At 43.7% G+C, this 22,472-nt stretch overlaps 2 protein-coding genes across 3 annotated transcripts; one reads left to right on the forward strand and one right to left on the reverse strand.

Moving 5' to 3' along the window:
- Nucleotides 1-470: 470 nt before the first annotated feature.
- Nucleotides 471-1,418, reverse strand: LOC119857509 (olfactory receptor 1052-like). Its single transcript, XM_038406564.2, has one exon. It carries the CDS (start codon nt 1,413-1,415, stop codon nt 471-473), a length of 945 nt encoding a protein of 314 aa, XP_038262492.1. The 5' UTR covers nt 1,416-1,418.
- A 16,380-nt stretch (nt 1,419-17,798) lies between these two features.
- LOC119857837 (olfactory receptor 1019-like) lies at nt 17,799-20,314 on the forward strand. 2 transcript variants are annotated; one of them, XM_038407311.1, is made up of 2 exons: nt 17,799-17,809; nt 19,387-20,314. In XM_038407311.1, the coding sequence occupies exons 1-2, from the start codon at nt 17,799-17,801 to the stop codon at nt 20,312-20,314; spliced, it is 939 nt and encodes a 312-aa protein (XP_038263239.1). The 2 variants fall into 2 exon arrangements, with proteins under 2 accessions (XP_038263239.1, XP_038263240.1); XM_038407312.1 differs by lacking the exon at nt 17,799-17,809 and having other exon boundaries at nt 19,373-20,314.
- The last annotated feature ends 2,158 nt before the right edge of the window (nt 20,315-22,472 follow it).

Raw genomic sequence — 22,472 nt, forward strand, 5'->3', positions numbered from 1 at the left:
AGGTGTACATCTCTACCCAAGAAAGGTGACAGCTGAGGAACTGGAAAACCTAAAAGCAGGTGTCCTTGCTGGGGGGTTACAAGTTCAAGGGTCCTGAATGAGATAGACTCCACTTCCCTTGGAATTTCTCTGGAGTTTAGTCTCAGGGACTTGCCTTAATCACCCCCCACCCCCAGGTTTTAGTTCTGGAAGGAGCTGCAGTAACCCTCCCCCCTGGAGTAGACATAGTCATACATAAACCATTCATATAACACAAGTTAATATAATGGTCCCAAAGATACTGCATGGGGTTGCAATATCTGTCACACCAGATCTCCTGAGTGTCTTATCTGTTGGACAATGCCACCTCTAAAACATTATTCTTAAAACTTGAACACATTAGAGTTTTTATTTTCATTATAAAATTACATAATGTGGAAGGAATGCAAAGAACATTGTCACTTTAGTTCAAAACATGATCAAATTATTCATCAAAGCTGCTGAGAGAACTTTCTTCTCTCTAACATTCTCCCCAGGGCGTCCTTCACTTCCTTGTTCCTCAGGCTATAGATGAGGGGGTTCAGCATGGGGATCACCACGGTGTAGAACACAGAGATCACCTGGTCCTGCTCCAGTGAGGAAGTAGAACTGGGTTGTAAGTAGATAAAGCACGTTGTCCCATAGAATATAGCTACAGCTGTCAGGTGGGAGGTGCAGGTGGAGAAGGCTTTGCACCTGCCCTCGGAGGAGCGGATCCTCAGTATGGCAGCAGTAATATACAGATACGAGAAGAGGATGATCAGCATGGTAGTCATTTGTATGGAACCAGCAAAGATAGAAAGCAGCATTTCATTGGTGTGAGTGTCGGTGCAAGAGAGCCGCATGAGCGGAAGGACATCACAAACGTAATGATTGATTACATTGGGCCCACAGAAGGACAGTTGAAATGTGCAGCTGGTAAACATGGTTGAATTTGCAATCCCAGCCATGTAGGAGCTAGCCAAGAGCCAGATGCAGGACCTCTTGGATATGATGAGCCTATAGAGCAGTGGATTACAGATGGCCACATAACGGTCATAGGCCATCACCGCAAGGAGGAAAGACTCAGTGGTGGCAAAGATACCAAAAAAATACAGCTGTGCAGCACATCCAGCATAGGAAATGGCCTTACTTTCCCTTGAGAGGCTCACCAGCACCCTGGGGGCGATGGATGAGGAATAGCCAAGGTCAACGAGTGACAAGTTGCTGAGTAAGAGATACATGGGGGTGTGAAATCGGGAGTCCATCCAGATTAGGGCAATCATCCCAGAATTCCCCAGCAAGGTGAGAACATAGATCACCAGAAATATGAGGAAGAGGCCAACCTGCAGTTCTGGATGGTCAGTGAATCCTGCAAGGATGAATTCAGTCACGGTAGTGTCATTTCCCTGGGCCATTGCTTCACACGGGCTTTAAGGAGAGACATGCACAGAAGGAATTTCTGTATAAATAAAAAACAGTGTGAGGACCTGGAATTCCGTATGACCAATGACAGCATTTTAGTCCATTTGAGACCCTTGTTTGCTGAAAGTAAGAATATTTTTACCCATGTGTGCGTATCTCATTCTTTCTCTTTTGATGTGGATAATCTGCAAAGAGCAACTATTCACATAAAACTGTAGCATAGTGCCGACTTGATTGCCAGAGGGTGAAGTTCACTGTTGGCTCAGTTGAAAACCCTTTCCCCCCCCCGCCCCAGCAGAAATCAAGAGAGTTTGCATAAGAGCTGGGTGGTTGGGGGTTTTTTTTGTTTTGGGTTTTGTTTTGTTTTTTTGGTTCAGTGGCTGACCTGAAAAATCCCAAAACAATGGCAACTTGTTCCCTTCTCCCCCAAAATAAATCATTTTGTTGTCAGGTTTTTACCATCTTCTCCCTTTGTTTTAAAGTTAAATCTAACAGATTTTTGGAAACAAAATGCTATTTCAAAACAAAACCTTGAAACACATTGTTTCAAAAATGTCAAAATGGAAATAGTTCATTTTTTATTTCAGAATAACTCCTTTGGAAGATTATTTCTGTGACCCTTACACTCCCAGTATTGTGTTGCCAGGGCTAACACTGTTGCTTTGGTGTGAATGATCCTTGGGGGTCAGTTCTGGTGCCTCCTCCTGGAAATCTCAAAGGAATTATTAACCTCTACCCAGTGCAGGGCAGTTGCAGAACCAGTAAAGCTCAGAAGATGAACTGGGATGTATACACTACCCATTGGGATCCCACAAGGTGGCTTCGTACAAGGGGGCAAGAGGAGAAAGGACTCAGAGTTTGGGAGGACAGTTAATAACTACAGCACATGAAATGAATCAAAGACATTTTGCTGTTATCTGCAGCACCATCCCTCTCCCCAGACTGAGCCCAAGACCAGGCTACAGCTGAGCGATTCACCTGCTGTGTACTGCTGGTGGGTCTGCCCCCAGGGCCGCTCCTTAGATTCTGGATGTAGCAGCTTCAGCTGAAGGGGTCATTTACTACATAAGTAGATCTCAGATCAGTTAGGAAGCTTTTAGGTCAAAATTATACCTTCAAACCGATTTTTCCAGTGGATCATTAGATTTTTCTTGCTGCTCGCAATAGGTTTTTACTTTTCCCTCCACGCCCCCTCGCCCCCCGCCAGCAGTGCTACACCCAGACAAAGCAAACCTACCTGCATAAAGATGAATCATTTATGTGATGGGTCCAAGAGATTCCCATCTGGAGGAAGTTCAGGGGGCTGATTTATATTCCCTTACAGGCTGTTGGGACCTTAAGTCTCTCCAAGCTCGGACCGTCAGATAGACAAAGGAGCTTCAGCTATCTTCTTGTTGCTGGGACCAAGTATATTTGTGGAGAAGTGATTTGTATAACACCGTGCCAGGCTGTTGTGATACGTGTCGGTAATTGGTCCCAGCGTGTCCCTAGATTGCTGAGACTGAGTCATTCAAAGCACTGGGAATGGAATATGAAGACTTTTCAATGCTAGGTGTTGTGCAGATTGGATGGCTCAAGAGACTGGGAATTATCTAAGGGTTCAGGGCTACCTTGTGCTTTGATCACCTGCTCTGTGTAAGGGGAAGTGCTTAACTATACCCCCCCAGGAGGAGGTCAGGGGTTGAATTGTGACTCAGGTGCTGGGCCCGATAGCTACCCTCATCTATGTGGGCTCATTGAGACAGAGGGGAAGAGGCAATGCTCTACCAAGTTTCCACCCACCTGTATGTCTGCTGTGCAGCTCCCACTTTTCCCATAGCGTCCCCTACGTAGGGTCAAGCCTGTGGGGTTCTGCTCCTCCTTGTGTGTGAATGACCCCCGCAGAGCTAGGCCAGGCTCTGGCTCTCAAAGTGTATGTCTGTTTTGTTTAAGCATCCATACTTTTCTATGCACAGCAAACATCTGGAATCTATAACACTGGGCTGGCAATGAGCAAAAAGTGGGTGGCAAACACCCACTTTCTCATGAGAGTCCCAGCACCTCTATTACTGGTCTCTGTTGGACACTGAAAACACTAATCCCATGTCTACACTGGTAATTGAAAGACAAAACTTTTGTCGTTCACAGGTACTTAACCTTACCCCTCGAAAGACAAAAGTTTGCTGTGAGAAGTACCTGTGTGAACAACTGCGTTGGTGGCAGGAGCGGTCTCCTGTTGACAATGCAAATCCCACTCATTGGGGGTAGAAGTATTTTGTTGGCAAAAGTGCCGACCAACAGTGTTCACACTGCCCAACTTTTAGCAACCCGGCCATGTCACTAAAAGCTGTGTAGCATAGACATAGCCTAAGGCATAAAAATATATGTGAGTGTTTCAGAATCTTAAACCAACTCATGTCTGAATGTGGGGCTTTAATAAGAGGTGGGGTCTATGGGGGGGTCGATGGTTTGTTCTGGGTGGGGGGGGATTGGAACAAGTTAATTCATATTCATCAGGAATATATATTTAACATACACACAGAGAGGAACCAAATGTCTGAATGACTTTCATGTTGGATTAAGGAAAACAGAACAAAGAACAAATGTAAGTCCTCAGGCGAAAGCACAGTGGGTATATGTCTTTGTCCTCAGTCACATGATGCATCACCTCTGCCTTACAAAATAGCTGCTGCCTCTGCGGACAGCAGATTTTTTGATAATGGAATCGTCAGGAGAGGGAAGAAGGGGGAGTTCATTCTCTCACTCTTCGGCATCTGTGCCCAGCCTGCCTACCAGCATCCCAGCCAGAACCAGTTATCACTCTGATTTCTTGGGTGGATAGGGTGGGGATATAAAAAATACCTGAACATTAGGAATTTCTGGGATTATCAAAGAAGCTTGAGGGAGTTCGGAGCCCAAGTCTCCATTGGAATTCAATGGAAGTTGGGTTCCTAAGTCTCTTAGCTGAGCACAACTGAGACCAGCAACTCAACTTCCAAGAAAACATCTTCCCCGGGGGGAGGGGGAGGAATTAACCCATCATAGATCCTGCAGAGGGGCTTTGTTGAGGGCTAGCAGGCCTAGTGGTCAGGCTGCTGCCAAACTATCTCTCCGAGTTTTGGGATGGGTTTTCTGGGCAGCCTGGTGGGCCCACAGCCAAGTCACAGTTCATCACCTCCCCACTACCCCTAAATCCGTCTGAGGTCTCTGGGGGTGGATGGAGGAGAAGAAAAGGGTAGGGCGATCCAGGCTCTCCCTCTCCACCAGGTCCTGCCCCATGGCCCAAGGGGGTAAAGGCGAGGGGCTCAGTCTCTCTTGACTCCTACTCAAGATCAGCCTCTCCTGAGCTGCTTCCTACATTTCCTGGTTTCCCTTCCCATGGCCCTAACCCTATGGTTACAGTAATTCAAAGCCTTAGCTTGGGGCAAGAGCGACTTCCTTTTGCTTCATTGCTAAAGCAGGTTTGTTATATTTTGCTTGTTGCAAAGCTCAGAGAAACCGATGGGAGACAGGACTATTCCCTCATTGATTCTAATGGATTGTTGATTGTCATTATGACATTTGGATGCATTCCAGACCAGGGAGGGTCTGCGTCACCCCTGCCCTGCAACCTTGGGTGCCTTATAATGCCTTGCTGTTGTAGTTCCCACCTGGGCCACTCACAAATAGCTTTTGAGCATTCAAGTCACACCCTGAAGGTCTGTGTACAGATACAGCCTGCGAGCATACTCCAGTCAAACTCTGGCTTCCACCAGCCTTGGTTACCACATTCAAGGTGACCCCAACATTCTCTACATCCTAGATTTCCCCCCACCAAATGTGTATTCTGTACTACACTGTCCAACCTTGTCCTGGACAACTCGGATAACAAAGGTCTCTGTTGTCCCTGTAAGGAAACAACATGCAAAAACTTGCCATCCTAAATGGAGTTACCCACACAGTTCACAACACTGGATTAACTTTGATAAAAGAACAAAAAAGTTTATTTAAGTGCAAAGACATAGATTTTCAGTGACAACAAAATATATGGTGTTAAACTCAGAAATTGATACAAGAAAAATAAAGATAAAAGACTTTTCTCAACTTATCAAACCAGCCTTGGTATAAAGTGAAGTTCTTACCACAGGTTCCCATAATCATCGTTGACCAAGTTTCAGATCACGATCTGCATCCAAAGTCCATAGCCTGGTCATCTTCGTCTTTGTCATCTTTGTTTTCGTCTTCATCTTCTTAGTTGGAAAAGAGAGAGATAACTTGGGAATATTGGTGCCCCTCACTTTTATAGTTCAGTCACCCTTTGAAATTCTAGCCTTGGGATTCCTATCCTTAGAAACTTATTAGGACTTTTAAAGTAATAGTTCTGTAGATTTTGTAGCCTACCATCCATGGAAATAGCTTTTGATATGTGGTTAGCTCTATTTTCTGTTTTCAAATACTTGCAACTTCTCAATAAGAAGTCAGTAGTAAGTCTTGGACACATTCCTCAAGAAATATATAACTTTCAGGGAGGAGATATAGAGAAGTGTGGCAATGGGCACTAATGCTTGTGATGATACAAGCTTCAATCCCATTCACATATCACCAATGTATTTGCTTTAGACTTTCATTCTCCTGTAATGTTGTCATTGTAATTTATGCCATTATGGTTATTTCCATGTTAACTGTTGCGACTTCACTTCAGAATATACACATGGAAGAGGCAAAAGAGGGACCGAGAAAAGGTTAAATGGAACCACAAAGATCTGCAGTTAGGTCAAGAAGATAGACCTTTTGGTCAAGCAAGTAATTTTGGTAACAATATTCTCTTCTCTGAAATTTTGACCAGAGAGAGACATTTCCAAGTCTGTGTGTTTAAGATTTATGTTGCTGTGTAAATCAAGAGTGGAACTCCTTTAATGATGCTGCAATGGTTATCACTATCAGCTCCAAACACAGCAATCTGTGTTCAAATCTCAGTGAGAACTAAAGGTTTTATACAATTATTTCATTCAGAGAGAAGGTCAAGGTTTTTTTTAAAATGAATGTCTAATGTAGGGCCCTGAGTCCATATTTACTCACACAAATAACTGGCCTGGTTAACAAAATGCTGAGAATCCAGAAGCTAACACAGATTTTTTAAATTTTTTTTTTAGTCTCCTTGTGCCAGAACCATGTCTTTCTAGGTGTTCTGGTGAACCTCTTAAAACATTGTCAATAACAATATGCTGTTGCAAGTTATTTACATGTTCAATCATTGCAGGACTTCACTGCATGCAGCTTTTTAATTATACTCAAGGAGTGTGTATTATTTTTAAAACATTAGGATTTCTAGTGTATTCTAAAGAACCATTGTAACAACTTTCCTAGGGTTGTGGTGAACTCTCTGTCACTGGAAATTTCTCAATAATTATTTATTTTTTCTAAAAAAATATGCTGTAGTTAACATAGGAATTAATTGCTTGGGTTCTACAGCTCCGACTAGCTTCCTATGATAGATAGGAGGTCAGGCTAGATGATCTCATGGTCCCGTCTCCCCTTAAAATGTATGAATAAGTTCCATTGGATTCCATATCGGTTCTTATATGGCCTTGCTCCTCTTAGGATCTAAACACCTCAATAAGTTCATTAAACAACATGACTAACATCTGTCACATGTGGGGGGTTCTCTCTCTTTAGTCATTTAACCATAACTGCTGTTCCAGATCAGATCACTAATTCTTTTGTCTGAAAGTCACCACCCACAGCTGCTCAAGAGGAAGGCGAAAGGACCAGCCTATTGGCAAATTATGAAATACGATGCTCATAGGAAAAGATTCCACCAAAACTGAGTCAGTAATTGGGTGTCTGGAACATTTTTAATAGTGGGGGTGCTGAAAGCCAGCCCCCTTACCCCTGTTCACCCCACCACTTCCCAGAGCTGGGGCTAGGAGCAGGGCCATGTCTCATGGAGTGAGTGACCCAGACGGGGTAAGGGGGCCGAGGCTGGGGCCACAGCTGGAGGTGGGCATGGGGCCAGAAGCTAGGACTCCAGGGTGGGGCGGTATGAAAGACCTGGGACACAAGCCCAGAAGTGGAGCCTCAGGCATGGGGCTAGCAGTGGAGTCCTCTGTGCAGGGCAGCAGGTAGGTCCCTGGGTCTGGAGGTGGAAACCTGGATCTTGGGCACTGTGCCAGCAGCCAGGACCCTGGGCGCAGAGCAACATCCGGGATGCTGGGTGTGGGGCAGCAGCTGGGACCCCTCAAAAAACATGCGGGCATTGCAGCAACCCTATACCTCTAGTTCCTGTGCCTGTGGGTGTTTTATACACTAAATAATAATAAACTTTTATACAAAAAGAAAAGAAAATTACTTAAAATTTAAAGAGGTGTGTTTTCAATAATCTTACAAGCAGTATTATTAAAACAGAACCAAGGCAGAAGTAGTAGAAAGATAGCAGCTTGAAACTCTGAATTCAGAGGGAAATATTTGGACTTTTCCTAAAGAACTGAAATGAATAGACACACATTTCCTGAAAATCTCTGGCAAATACTTATATTCCACCCCACTTCCCCCTGACAGTGTAGAGCTATCACCATTCACATTTTTCATTTCACTCCAAATGTCACTTTTCTGTCCCATGGTCAATCTCATTGGGCCTGTCATGAATATAAAGGGAAGGGTAAACACCTTTAAAATCCCTCCTGGCCAGAGGAAAAACCCTTTCACCTGTAAAGGGTTAAGAAGCTAGGATAACCTCACTGGCACCTGACCAAAATGACCAATGAGGAGATAAGATACTTTCAAAAGCTGGAGAGGGGGAAACAAAGGCTCTCTCTGTCTGTGTGATGCTTTTGCTGGAATCAGAACAGGAATGGAGTGTTAGAACTTAGTAAGTAATCTAGCTAGATATGTGTTAGATTCTGTTTGTTTAAATGTCTGAGAAAATAAACTATGCTGAATGGAATGGATATTCCTGTTTTTGTGTCTTTTTGTAACTTAAGGTTTTTCCTAGAGGGATTCTCTATGTTTTGAATCTGATTACCCTGTAAGGTATTTACCATCCTGATTTTACAGAGGTGATTCGTTTACTTTTTCTTCAATTAACATTCTTCTTTTTAAGAACCTGATTGCTTTTTCATGGTTCTTAAAATCCAAGGGTTTGGGTCTGTGTTCACTGATGCAAATTGGTGCGGATTTTTATCAAGCCTTCTCCCGAAAAGAGGGTGTAGGGTTTAGGGAGGATTTTTGGGGGAAAGATGTTTCCAAGCGGGCTCTTTCCAGGTTATATATCTGTTAGATGCTTGGTGGTGGCAGCAATAAATTCCAAGGGAAAAAGGAAAATAGTCTGTACCTTGGGGAAGTTTTAACCTAAGCTGGTAAAAATAAGCTGAGGAGGTTTTCATGCGGGTCCCCACATCTGTACCCTAGAGTTCAGAATGGGGAAGGAACCTTGACAGGCCCATAGAAGGGTAACTGTACAGTCAGGAGAGTCTGAACCATGGAATGCACAAAGTCCGCCACCCATGAAGCCACCACCAGCTGCACACCTCCTTGTTCATAATGGCCATATAATGGAGGGGTTTGCAGATCGCAATCTAACAATCAAACACCATCACTGTGAGGAGGAAACTGAACGGCTGTGCTATGCAGCCATCAAAGGAGATGGTTTTCCTCTCAACAAGCAAGTCTGCGGTCTGCTTTGGGGTTGTGACGGAGGGATAGCAGATGTCTACGAAGGACAGGGAGCTCAGGAAGAAATACACAGGGCAGTTCAGACCCTCACTGCACTTTATTGTGACAATGATGAGCAGATTTCCCAGTACGATAAGTATATAGAAAAGTAAAAACAGCACAAAACACCCTCGCTGTAACTTCTGATCCTGGGAGAATCCCAACAGAATGAATCAGACACATTGTTTGCATTCTCCATGTATTCGGGATAGGAGACGACTTTAAGGTGCTGAATAAAATCACTTGTCAAGACACAGATTAAGGCATATCATCAATAAAAAAGTCAATGTTGATTGCTGTCACAGTGAATATTGAGCTGTATTAACCAAATAGATTTTGACCAAAAATAAACCAATATCAATATTCCACTCAAAGAACACTGGAAGTTGATGGTCAACTCAACATGAATAGCTAAGATATATGAACATGTATTGCAGTTCATTTGTATTGTATTGTTATATATTCTCACTTAGCCTAGTGTTCAACTGTGTTCTTTTAAACAGGAAGAATAGCCTTCTCACATTGTCCCTTGGGCTTATAAATGCCAATTTTATGTACATAATTGTTGACTTGAAGATCGAAATATGGGACTGAGATGTTCCACTGAGGAGGCCATGTTTGAAAATTGCTGCATGAATATTTTAATTGGAAATCTCTGGAAATCTATTATAGTCATGAATATGATTTGTGTATTAAAGCTTTAAAGGGGAATAAGATAAATGTACATTAGAAAATTGCTCGTTAGTATTTTACCTCTGGTAACTCAAGCAGACGTTCAGTTTATTATCATCAGAATTCAGACACTGTTAGTTGACATTGCTCCAGACCTCTATTGTTCATTTCTGAAGAGGTAAATGATAAAAACTCATCACATGTCTGTTTTCTCATCAGTCATGATCCAGGATTATCTTCTTGAGTGTAACAATAAGAAAATATTGATTTCTCTTGCCATGAACATCAGGATTTAGTTTCTTATGGGAACATACCATATTGATTGAGGAAACTGCACATCTGTCAATATTCACTTCAAGGAATTATAAACCAGTGTTTCCTAAGCCTTAAATATGGAAAGCATTCATATTAAAAGAGAATGTCAACAGAGGAAACCTTTTCTCTAAAATACCTACTGAATATTGTTAGTTTGCAGAATTATCATCTTTCTACATATCACATTTATTCATTTCATTCTCAAAGTCACTTTTCTACTCCATAATTTGAAAAGGTGGTGTGAAATTTTCATACAAAATTTGTTAGCGAAGTGCATGTCATGAGGCATTGCTCCATGTGCTCATTCTGAAATTCTCCCTGAAAAGAGTTGAGGGTGACCTTCAGCACCACTGGCTGAAACTCTTAAAATTTTTAAAAATACTTCAAGAATATTTCAAAAAAAGTAAAACAAAAACAGCCAGGAAAATGAAAACTTTCAGTGAGCTTTTTGAAAATTTCCACACACAACTTCCCTCCATTTTTCAAACAACTATGGAGCTGGTTGTATTGCCCCAGATTTGAGGGGGTGGAGCGTACTCCACATTTTGATCAAGCTAATTGCAACCATATTGTCTCCATTGAGCCACCGTGAATTAATAAAATAGAACATCACGTTGTTAAGAGTTAATTTGAACAAGCAGGGCTTCTGGAGGCAAAGTCAAATGTTCACTGCACTCTTGCAGTTTCTGCTAATCGGAATGGGAGGAGGGGAGAAAAGAGTCAACAAATTGAGACTGAAAGAAAATAAGTGGATGAGGACTTTGCATTTTGGCGCCTTTAATATAGATGCTGCTTATGACTAAGATTGTTTGGAGTGTTTGTTGACAAGTAATTTATTGAAGTTAGGAGAGATAATGACCCAGTAGGGGCCATTATGAGCTATGCGTTTGATAAACATTAGTTATAAAAAGACTAGACAAAAAAGTGTACTTTGCAGCAGCTTTCTGAAGCTGTCCTGGGAGATCTTTTTTCTGACCCTGTACTCCCTGCAGGGAAGTGACTGGCCATCACAGACTTGCTGCAAATTACTCAATACCATCTCAGATTCTACGTATTTATTTCGGATGTTCTAAACCTATTGCTTATGTCTGTGTGTGCTTAAATCTAATAAATCGTAGTTTTAGATAAGAGCACACTTACTTGTATTAATCTTTTATCAGACAGAATTGCTGTGTTCCCATTGATTTATTCCTGACATTGCCTGAGGTGAAACCGTTAAGTTACCACTGCTTTGGGTTCTGAAAACCCTGGGTAACCATTGAAATGTCATGCATTTTTAATTTAAATAAATAAAACAATTTGTTGGGGGAAAATAACAATTGTCTTCTGGCACAGTTCAGGGCAACTGCCCCTGTATTCCCCCTGTGTGCCAGAAAGTGCCCTGACTCTTAGATTTCTGGCTCCCTATCTGTCACCTCTCTCAGATGTGGACAAGGTGTCCCTCCCCTTTCTGACCGAAATTTTCCAGGCTGTAAAGTTCCCTGCCGAAACTGTGAATTCCCCAGCAAGTGAGATTCCGTGAGCCAGCCTGCTTTACTTTTCTTCTCAGAGATAGAAAACAGTATAATTGTCACAGTTATCACACAGATCTTTCTTAGCAAGCACATTTATCCTTAAGGTAAAAGCGTTACAGAGAAAACAAATTAAAACAATTAAAGAATCTACACACCCACTAAAAAGCTTTCCAGAGATCACTGCTCACCGTCTCAACTCCAATAAGGGCTTTGGCAGGTGACAGTCCTTCCAACCCTTCCCTAAGTACTGGGGGCCCTCTCTTGGACTGAAGTTCTGTGCACTTGCTGGATCAGAAAAGCGGCCCTGAGTCAGTTTAAACTCAGGTTATTGATTCAAAAGCCCTTTCTTTGACTGTTGATTTCTGAAGAATCTGAGAGAATTTGTCTAATTAACTCCCACTGGAGCGCTGTGGTCCCCTCTGCCATGCAATTACATATATTCACTGGATTACAATGTTACATAAACTTATTACAGTAAGATCTCCCCAAAAATATGGCAGGAAATTACCATACCTGTCAGACATTCCCCTTGCTCTGTTTTTATATTTTTAACAGTTTGTGGTCTGTGAGATGCCAGTAATTAGACTATCTGATAGTTGCCTTCTGGCCTTAAACTCTACAAATTAGTTTATTATTATTATTACTATTATTATTATTATTATTTTATTTTATTATTTAAAAACATATAAAAATACCCCAGAGAGTTTGCAATTAGATCCATGTGATTTGGCTCCTGGTCCAATATACAGCCTTCATTGTTACTGTTCTTATTTGTATTAATGTGGGCACTTAGGAGCCCATCAGTACCCCATTGTGCTAGGTGCTGTACACATAGACACAACAGAGAGACAGTCCTGGCCCCAAAGAGTTTGCAGTCTAAGACAGGAGTCAACAGATGTTAGACAGGTGGGGCAGTACGAGAAAACAGAGACAACACAGGGCAGTTGTCTCAATAAAACAGTGGCCTAATCATTGTCAAGTTTCTGGAGACAGTAAGAGAAAACATGAGTTTTCAGGAGGGACTGGAAGGAGGATAATGAGAAAGCTTTGTGACTATTTCTAGGGAGCTCCTTCCAGGTGTGAGGGGTATGGGAGGAAAGCACAAGGGTTCTTGTCTGTACATTTAAAAAGTGGGTGATGGAGGCTGGGCTTACTGGCCAATCTGAGGTGAATGGTGACCTTTCAATAGCGAATGGTGGTAGGGTCATCTGGGATAAGTTGTGAAGGGTCTTGAAAGTGGAGACAAGCAAAGAGAAAGGGGAGCCGGTAAAGGGATGACATGGTCAAACCAATGGGCTAGAAAAATTATCTTTGCAGTAGCAATCTGAATAGATATGAACAAGGTAAAACTGCATTTGTGATGACATGAGGCACATGGATAGAATGAAGCCTGAGCAATTTTAAGGGGCTGAACTGGCAGTATGAGTGAAAAAATTCCTAGATGGGTTCTGAAATGGTTCAAAGAGAAAGCACTTCTGGGAAAAGTCATTTTTTTCAGGGTGAGATATTCAGAAGTGCCTAAGGGAGTGACCAGTACAAGTTCCAGGGAAAGTGTTATCTGCATTTTACATAGTGAGGAAGTGACGCAAAGACAACGAGTGCTCAAATTTTTTTTAAAAAAGAGATTTAACTTTGAGTGCCCATATTTAAACAGCTGGGCTGACATCAAAAGTGCCTGAGTGACATTTTCAGCAATTTTCAATGGGGCTGTGCCTCTCAAGAATCTAAAACCAGCATCCTGTGTGGATACAAAATTTGTAACCGCATCCGATCTGCAAAAATGATGCATGGATATAAAGTGAATATCCACAGATTTGCAGGGCTCCAGACACAAAGTTTGTGTTTGCATCCGGTCCATGATCCACAAAAATGGTCCACAGATATAAAATGGGTTTCAGAGTAGCAGCCGTGTTAGTTTGTATTCGCAAAAAAGAAAAGGAGTACTTGTGGCACCTTAGAGACTAACAAATTTATTTGAGCATAAGCTTGCGTGAGCTACAACTCACTTCATCGGATGCATTCGGTGGAAAATACACTGGGGAGATTTATATACACACACAGAGAACATGAAACAATGGGTTTTATCATACATTCATCTGTAAGGAGAGTGATCACTTAAGATGAGCTATAACCAGCAGGAAGGGGGGGGGAAGGAGGAAAACCTTTTGTGGTGATAATCAATGTGGGCCATTTCCAGCAGTTAACAAGAATGTCTGAGGAACAGTGGGGGCTGGGGTGGGGGAGAAATAACATGGGGAAATAGTTTTACTTTATGTAATGACTCATCCACTCCCAGTCTCTATTCAAGCCTAAGTTAATTGTATCCACTTTGCAAATTAATTCCAATTCAGCAGTCTCTCGTTGGAGTCTGTTTGTTTCTGAAGTTTTTTTGTTGAAGGATAGCCACTTTCAGGTCTGTAATCGTGTGACTGGAGAGATTGAAGTCTTCTCCGACTGGTTTTTGAATGTTATAATTCTTGACGTCTGATTTGTGTCCATTTATTCTTTTACGTAGAGACTGTCCAGTTTGACCAATGTACATGGCAGAGGGGCATTGCCAGCACATGATGGCATATATCACATTGGTAGATGCACAGGTGAACGAGCCTCTGATAGTGTAGCTGATGTGATTAGGCCCTATGATGGTGTCCCCTGAATAGATATGTGGACAGAGTTGGCAACGAGCTTTGTTGCAAGGATAGGTTCCTGGGTTAGTGGTTCTGTTGTGTGGTGTGTGGTTGCTGGTGAGTATTTGCTTCAGGTTGGGGGGCTGTCTGTAAGCAAAGACTGGCCTGTCTCCCAAGATCTGTGAGAGTGATGGGTCGTCCTTCAGGATAGGTTGTAGATCCTTGATGATGCGTTGGAGAGGTTTTAGTTGTGGGCTGAAGGTGATGGCTAGTGACGTTCTGTTATTTTCTTTGTTGGGCCTGTCCTGTAGTAGGTGACTTCTGGGTACTCTTCTGGCTCTGTCAATCTGTTTCTTCACTTCAGCAGGTGGGTATTATAGTTGTAAGAAGAAAAGGAGTACTTGTGGCACCTTAGAGACTAACAAATTTATTAGAGCATAAGGTTTCATGTTCTCTGTGTGTGTGTATATAAATCTCTCCTCTGTTTTTTCCACCAAATGCATCCGATGAAATGAGCTGTAGCTCACGAAAGCTTATGCTCTAATAAATTTGTTAGTCTCTAAGGTGCCACAAGTACTCCTTTTCTTTTTGCGAATACAGACTAACACGGCTGCTACTCTGAAACCTGATAGTTGTAAGAATGCATAATAGAGATCTTGTAGGTGTTTGTCTCCGTTTGAGGGGTTGGAGCAAATGCGGTTATATCATAGAGCTTGGCTGTAGACAATGGATCGTGTGGTGTGATCTGGATGAAAGCTAGAGGCATGTAGGTAGGAATAGCGGTCAGCAGGTTTCCGATATAGGTTGGTGTTTATGAGAGACTGCTGAATTGGAATTAATTTGCAAACTGGATACAATTAACTTAGGCTTGAATAGAGACTGGGAGTGGATGAGTGATTACATAAAGTAAAACTATTTCCTCATGTTATTTCTCCCCCCACCCCCCACTGTTCCTCAGACGTTCTTGTTAACTGCTGGAAATGGCCCACCTTGATTATCACCACAGAAGGTTTTCCTCCTTCCCCCCCCTCCTTCCTGCTGGTAATAGCTCATCTTAAGTGATCATTCTCCTTAGAGAGTGTATGATAAAACCCATTGTTTCATGTTCTCTGTGTGTGTATATAAATCTTCCCAGTGTATTTTCCATCGAATGCATCCGATGAAGTGAGCTGTAGCTCACGAAAGCTTATGCTCAAATAGATTTGTTAGTCTCTAAGGTGCCACAAGTACTCCTTTTCTTTTTTGAGATATAAAATGGATATCTGTGGATTTGCAGGGCTCTAATTAAAGGAACCAGTTTTCAATCTATTTTCCAATATATATCACATTTTGCACCTTCTGAGGTGAGTGACCTCGTGAGCATCTGATCAGGAATCGGAGGATGGGAGGGGAAGAATGGGCAAGTTCTTTTTGAAACAAAGAAAAGGGAAGAAAGAAAACACCCAGAAGTTTGAGCAAGAACTGGAGACAACATGTCTTTGTGTGGTTATCCCTAGGGGACATAATGATCCCATCTGTGTCTACACTGAACTGCAGAACTCTGGGGCTCTCCAAGGAGTCCATCCCCAAATCCCACTGAAACAAGTCTATAAACAAGGCCTCCAAACACAATCTGCTTTGCAGTCAAGAGTAACAGACGTCTCCCTCCTGCAGGTAAGTTTAATTGCTCTGGTTCTGATGGAAGTGGAATAAATATTCTCTTTTGGTTCTGGCAATTTGAATTACTTCTGATTCAGAGCCAAATCTCATGGAGATCAGATTTATTGACTCCAGAGGTCCTCGCTTTTCTAAGAAGGCTGAATCCTTAAGTGGTGTCAGTTGCCTAACTCCACTAAAGCCAATTTTCCATTTACACATGCTGACGATCTGGCTCATGAGAGCAGAGCAGTAGCTCTGCTGTAGAAAAAGTTGAGACTCAATTATCATTGGCTCTAAAATCCACAGCCTTATCAGACTGTCTTGAAAATGGCTGATCCTCGTGGAGGTCTACGGTAGGGTTAATGGACTAAACTTGGAGTCATGCGTGCAAGGGAGAGCCCCTTGAAAACTCCCGGGATATCAGAATTGTACAGTTCTCATCATGTTATTTTGTGAACACCCTGGGAACATTAGGGCTCTAATTCTCCCCAGACTATTCTCACTTCTCGGGGTTGATCCTAGCTAGTGTCTGGCACCCACTGACCCTCTGAGGAAAGGAACATTTCAAAAGTTATTCAAGGTAAACTTTCATGTGCAGGGGGAGGACTGAAAGCCAGAGGGTTTGCAGGCAGCCTGGCCTCAGAACAACGAGGTGGCTCAAGATGGCTGGATCCCAGTGCCCGCCTTGCTCTGTGATTTTTGAATCCTGGCTTTGGCAGATTTCTACACATGTGTATTGTGTATGTATGACAAGGAGTAAAGTGGAGAGGAGAGCTTAATTGCATCTGTGTGTGCGTGTGGTGGGAGGGAAAGCTTGGAGCAGCCAGGTCTTTTGCAAGATGGTCACAACTATGGATGTAGGGGAGGGTTGGGCGTTGGAGAAGTGGTAGAATAATGTGTGTGGGGGGGATATCCACTGTCCAAACACTAGGGCTTTGAAAACCGAGTTCGATGCCTAGAGCCATGAAGAAGAACTGACTTTTGAACAATGTGGGGTTATTTTCCTGTGATCCCTTGATGTATAAGGGATCGTCCTGAAAGGGACCTTTGCTCTCTGGGAGCTCAGAGACTCTGACAGAGCAGAACCATAAGTGGCATAACTGGTGGGATGGGAAGTTGAGCCACTTGTGCCCTTCCCCACACATAATCCCCCCCCACACACAATTGCCCCACAATTATTCCCCAAGAGTGTTTCACTAGGTGGAGGGAGGGGGCGCTTCTTCCCTCTACTTTTCCTGGGTCAAGGGAAGGAACCCCAAACTCCCCCCGCTCCACACTGCAGTGGGGGAAGGGGTAGGCTCACCCTTCCCTTGGTGCTTCTGCTTCCAGGGGAGGTGGGAGGTCAGAACAGAGCTGGGGAGCGTGGGGAAGAAAGGAGGGCATCGGAGCTCGACAGTGGGAAGTCTAGCAGGAGCTTCTACTCTGACTCCCCCCAGAAAAACCTCCTCACAGCCAAGCTCTCTAATTGTGTCCCCTCTTCAAACAATTGCCTCCACTGACTCTGCGTTAATCCTTGCGCTGCTCCTGCATCCTCGACCTGCAGGAGGCCACGTGATTGGAGGATTGGTCTGGTCTATACAGACAGAGAAACAGGAGACAAGGAGATGATGTAAAGATAGTGAAGCGACTGACATTCAGCTCCTGCCTTCTGTGGCCATGGGAATCCTTGCCAAAGGGACAGTGGCTGAGGCAAGCTGGGCTGTGGAACATGAGGATGCCAAAAAATTATTGTACCAGAGAGCGTGAGTGGTTAGGGCACACACCTCATGGGCAGGAGACCCTGGGTCCAGTCCCTCTGCGCCAATCGCTCTTTCCTTATCCACAGTGGAACAGCTTCAACAGGAGAGACACGATATCCCAGAGGCCAGAGGTTAGAGCGCTCTCCTGAGAGGCGGGAGATGCCTGTTTAAATCCTTTCTTCCCTCTCTGCCAGGGATGGGGAATGGAACCTGGGTCTCCCACATCCCGGGCGAGTTCTCTAACCACTGGGCCAAAAGTTATCATGGGGGCAGCAGCACCATAGCTGCCTCCTTCTGCCATTTTGTGCAGAACGAGGCCGGTGTCTAATTCATTCCCTCACGAAACTGTGACGAAGCCAGGAGAGGGGTACCTGTATGTGGGTTGCTAGGAGAGAGAGTCACAAATGCAGGTGGAAGGGAGCTGCCGATTTGTGAGGAAGGGGTAGTGCTTTGCAAATCGGTGGGTCCCACTGGCAAGCTTTGGGGACTTCCCACCCGGCATCATGTGGGCTGTTGTGGAATGTATTTTAAGGTGCCTATCTGTCCCTATTCATTGTACAGGAAGATTGTGAAAGCTCCTTTGCTGGAGGTTTTCAAAAGGAGGCTAGAGAACCATCTGCCTTGGATGGTTTGGGCACAACAAATCCTGCCTCTTGTCAGAGGATGAGGCTGGATGACCCTTGCGGTCCCTTCGACCGCCATGGTTCTATGATTCTGCAGGAAGGTACCTAATTCGGCTTTCTGGATTGCACTGCTGTGCTTGTTTTTGTTTAGGCACATAAACGTGAGGTGCCAGGATGCTCGGAGCTGCAATGCCTGAGTCCCTTCATGGATTCCAGCTTATGAGACTTTAAACCCAGCGGGCCAGACAATCATCCCCATGGACATGCCGAATAGCATCATAACCCACCATTGCTCCTGTCAAAGTGAATAGCACCACCGTCCGGCTGGGGTAAGTTTGCTGCTCATGTGAGAAAAGGTATTGGATCTGGTGCTCTGAGTGAAGGAACTTTTTTTTTTCTTCAGAAAGGCAGGGCTGTAAAACTGGGCTTGTGATAAACACGGCCGGGCAGCTTTAAGAGCAGAGTCACTGCGGTAATGTGAGGAGTGGAACTGGAGAAAGAGGGTCAGTTTTCTGGAGGGACCTAGTTTATTGTGACATCAGGAGCTCGGGAGTGCGAACAGGGGTCAGGCTACTTGTGCATAAATGCTAGAGGCTTTGCACAGAACGCTGGGTAGCCCCAGGCTGCTGAATAAAGTTCTCTTTCCTGCAACTCCCTGCATGCCCAAATCCCTTATTGCTAATGAAATAACTAGCCTGGCTCCATAACAGAAAGTGCATAAGCACCCATGCCTCGTATACATTCACACCCCAAGTAGTACTTTGCCCTGCAAAAAGTCTCATTGCCCAGTGGTCTCACTAACTGATGTGGGTGATTGTATCAGAATCTGACTGTGGAAACGACATTGTGCAGGTGGGGGGGTTGTCAGCTGCAAAGATTGATCTCAAGAACATGAGCCACCACTCCCTGAGCTAGAAAACCTAGCTTGAAGCCAGTGCTGGACTCCGAACACTGTATGTAGTTCGGACAGTAGAGGGAAACAGAGATCTTCATGGTGGGTGTGAGGCTTATGGAATCCTGAGATGGATCCACTGCCTAGAGTTTATGCTTTGTTGAAAGTAACCAAGTTTGAGCTGTTTGCATTCAGCCCTCATTTGTCTCCTTTGTCAGTAGAGGCCTCACTTTCTCACCTGCAGTGGAGAGTGCATCTGGGATAAATGACGGAGAGGAATCACACTGCAGTGAGTGAGTTCGTCTTGTTGGGATTCACACAAGACCCAAAGCTGCAGATCATCCTCCTTGTGATGTTTCTGTTGATCTACCTGCTGATCCTAGTGGGGAACCTCACCTTGGTCACCTTAATCAGGACTGACTACCAGCTTCACAACCCCATGTACTTTTTCATCAGCAACCTGGCCCTCTTAGATGTTGGTTACACCACCATTATCACTTCCAGCATACTGATTACTTTAGTATCAGCGAGAAAAGTCATTTTGTTCACTGGGTGTGCTCTGCAATTCTTCTTCTTATGCATCGCGTTGTCTTGTGAATGTTACCTCTTGGGTGTCATGGCATACGATCGCTTCATGGCCATCTGCAACCCGTTGCTCTATACTGTCGTCATGTCCAAGCGGTTTTGCATGCTGCTGGTGCTGGGGTCATACCTAGTGGGCTGTGTGAATGCAATTGTTCAAACTATGTTTATATTCCGTTTGTCCTTCTGCGACTCGAATGTCATCAACCATTTCTTCTGTGACGTACCCCCCATCCTGAAACTGTCCTGCTCTGACACCCACATCACAGACATTGTTCATTTCACCTGCACTGCTGTGGTGGTAATACCTACTATCTTGATCATCCTTATCTCCTACATATACATTGTGGTCGCTATCCTAAGGATCAACTCTGCCAAGGGCCAACTCAAAGCTTTCTCCACCTGCGCCTCCCACCTGACAGCCATCACCATCTTCTACGGAACAGGCTCTTTCATGTATTTACGGCCCAGTTCAAAGTACCCCATGGATCAGGACAAAATCACTTCATTGTTTTATACCCTTGTGATCCCCATGTTGAACCCCCTGATCTACAGCCTGAGGAACAAGGAGGTGAAAGAGGCCTTTATGAGGATGTTACACAGGAAGATTTATTCTCAGTGAATTTAAATGTTGGGAATGGGTTTTTTAATGGTAAACAGGAGTGAAAGTGGGGAGTGAGTTCTTTACATCATTATCTTGTTTTTTTGTGTGGATAACCAACCCTGTTTGTCTTGCACCAAAAAGAACTAAGGGGCAGGTTTTCCAAGGAGATCTGCACCAAACAGCTATGATTTGGCAACTCATCAAGTAGCCAGCTTCTCAGAGCTGCTCAACTCCCCGTTAGGAACCATTTTGTGCTAAGGCCACATTGCCATCCTCAAGTGAAGGGCAGGCTGGTCCCATGGTACACGCACTGCCTGAGGACATAGAAAACCTGGGTTCAGTTTCTTGGTCCACAATGGACTTCCTGTGTGACCTTGGGCAAGACACTTAGCCTCTCTGTGCCTCTGATCTCCATCCTTACAATGGGGATGGTGGCACTGTCCAGTCTCCCAGAATGCTGAGAGTGGAGAAACGTTAAAGAAAAAAGACAGTAAAGTGCTCAGAGAGCTACTGATGTAAGCAGTAGGCATTATTTATTTATTAGCTGAGCCTTATAACAATGAGAATAGCTGAAAAATAATTTATATTTCATAATAATAATGGGGGGTGTGCTCATTATTTGCCTTCTAGTTTTTGAATATTTGAGTTATTCGAACCAGTGAATATTTGGGTGAACTCTGGTCATGTTTCGATGATTTCATTACAGGGTCTTTCCTAGAGTTAAGGGCATGCGCCAGTGAGCCACTTAGGGACATTTAATCACTGCCTTATAGAGTACTAGTCTACTTATTTTGTACAACCTCTACTAACTCACCAACAGCCCTTTCTGTTTCTTGGATGTCCACATATAATTTATATCTGATAGTTGCCTAGTCGTCTATGCTAAAAGCTTTGTATGGGTTTGTTCTTCTAAGGTTTCTAAGGATCACCTGACAAAATTACATACAAAAAAAGCATTATCATTAGAAGTAAGTTATGCCTACTGAGAATTTGGTCCCATACATACATCAGTGACAGAAATGACAAACACAGGCATGGTGTTGAGACTATCACATTAACTTTATAAATGTTATCTGTATGTCGGTGAGCAAAAACTCAGGAAACATGACAACATCATAGACTGTCATATTAAGAGGTGCCCAGAAAATATTCATAGCCCTTTGTATTCAACGAGTGTTATATGTATTTGTGTGTTCTGGTTTCATTGGGTGGATGTGGTGTGTTGGATCACAGAAACCCACTTGGGAGCTGCCAACTGATGTGCCAAGACTACTTCTGCTTCTGCCCCTGCTTCCTTGCCCTTTCCAGCTTAGGACTCCAGAGTCCTGCCTGGTTTGAGCCAGACCTGCTAGCCTGCTGCAAACCCAGACCCGGTCTGAACCACGTCTCCTAACAGCTGTAGGCTTACCTGGAAGCAGCTTAGGAAGTGTTCCTGTCTTTAACACTCAGATGCTCAACTCCCAATGGGGTCCAAACCCTAAACAAATCTGTTTTACTGTATATGACGCTTATATAGGGTAAACTCATAGATTGTTTGCCCTCTATAGCACTGATAGAGAGATATGCACAGCCGGGTACTAATACGTACTCCAGGTTAATTAATAAGTAAAAAATGATTTTATTAAGTACAGAAAGTAGAATTTAAGTGGTTCCAAGTAGTAACAGACAGAACTAAGTGAATTCCCAAGTAAAATAAAATAAAACACGCTGATCTATCTCTAATACAGTAATAAAACTGAATACAGATAAAAGCCTCACCCTCAGCAATGTTTCTGTGAGCTTCCTTTTACAGACTAGACTCCCCCTAGTCTGGGTCTAGAAATCAATCTCACCCCCCTGTAGTCACTGTCCTCTGTTCCAGTTTCTTTCAGGTATCCTTGGGGCTGGAGGGGCTATCCCTGGAGCCAGCTGAAGACAAAATGGAGGGTTCTCCCAGGGATTTTTATAGACTTTGTCCTCTGCGTGGACACCCCTCCCTCTCCCGGTGTAGAATCCAGTTGCAAGATGGAGTTTTGGAGTCACATGGGCAAGTCACATGTCCCTGCAAGACTGAGTTCCTTACCAATCAAGCCACATTCCTGGGAAAGCTCAGATGTGGATTGGCGTCTCCAAATTCATTGTTGGCTTAAGTGGTTCTGGACTGGGCACTTACTGAGAATAGTCTTCTCTCAGAAAG

The sequence above is a fragment of the Dermochelys coriacea genome, chromosome 6 (assembly GCF_009764565.3).
Source record: "Dermochelys coriacea isolate rDerCor1 chromosome 6, rDerCor1.pri.v4, whole genome shotgun sequence".
NCBI classification, from domain to species: domain Eukaryota; kingdom Metazoa; phylum Chordata; order Testudines; family Dermochelyidae; genus Dermochelys; species Dermochelys coriacea.

What these genes read in the sequence shown, in the direction of transcription:
- LOC119857509 (XM_038406564.2), bottom strand. Translation starts at nt 1,415, where the DNA reads ATGGCCCAGGGAAATGACACTACCGTGACTGAATTCATCCTTGCAGGA.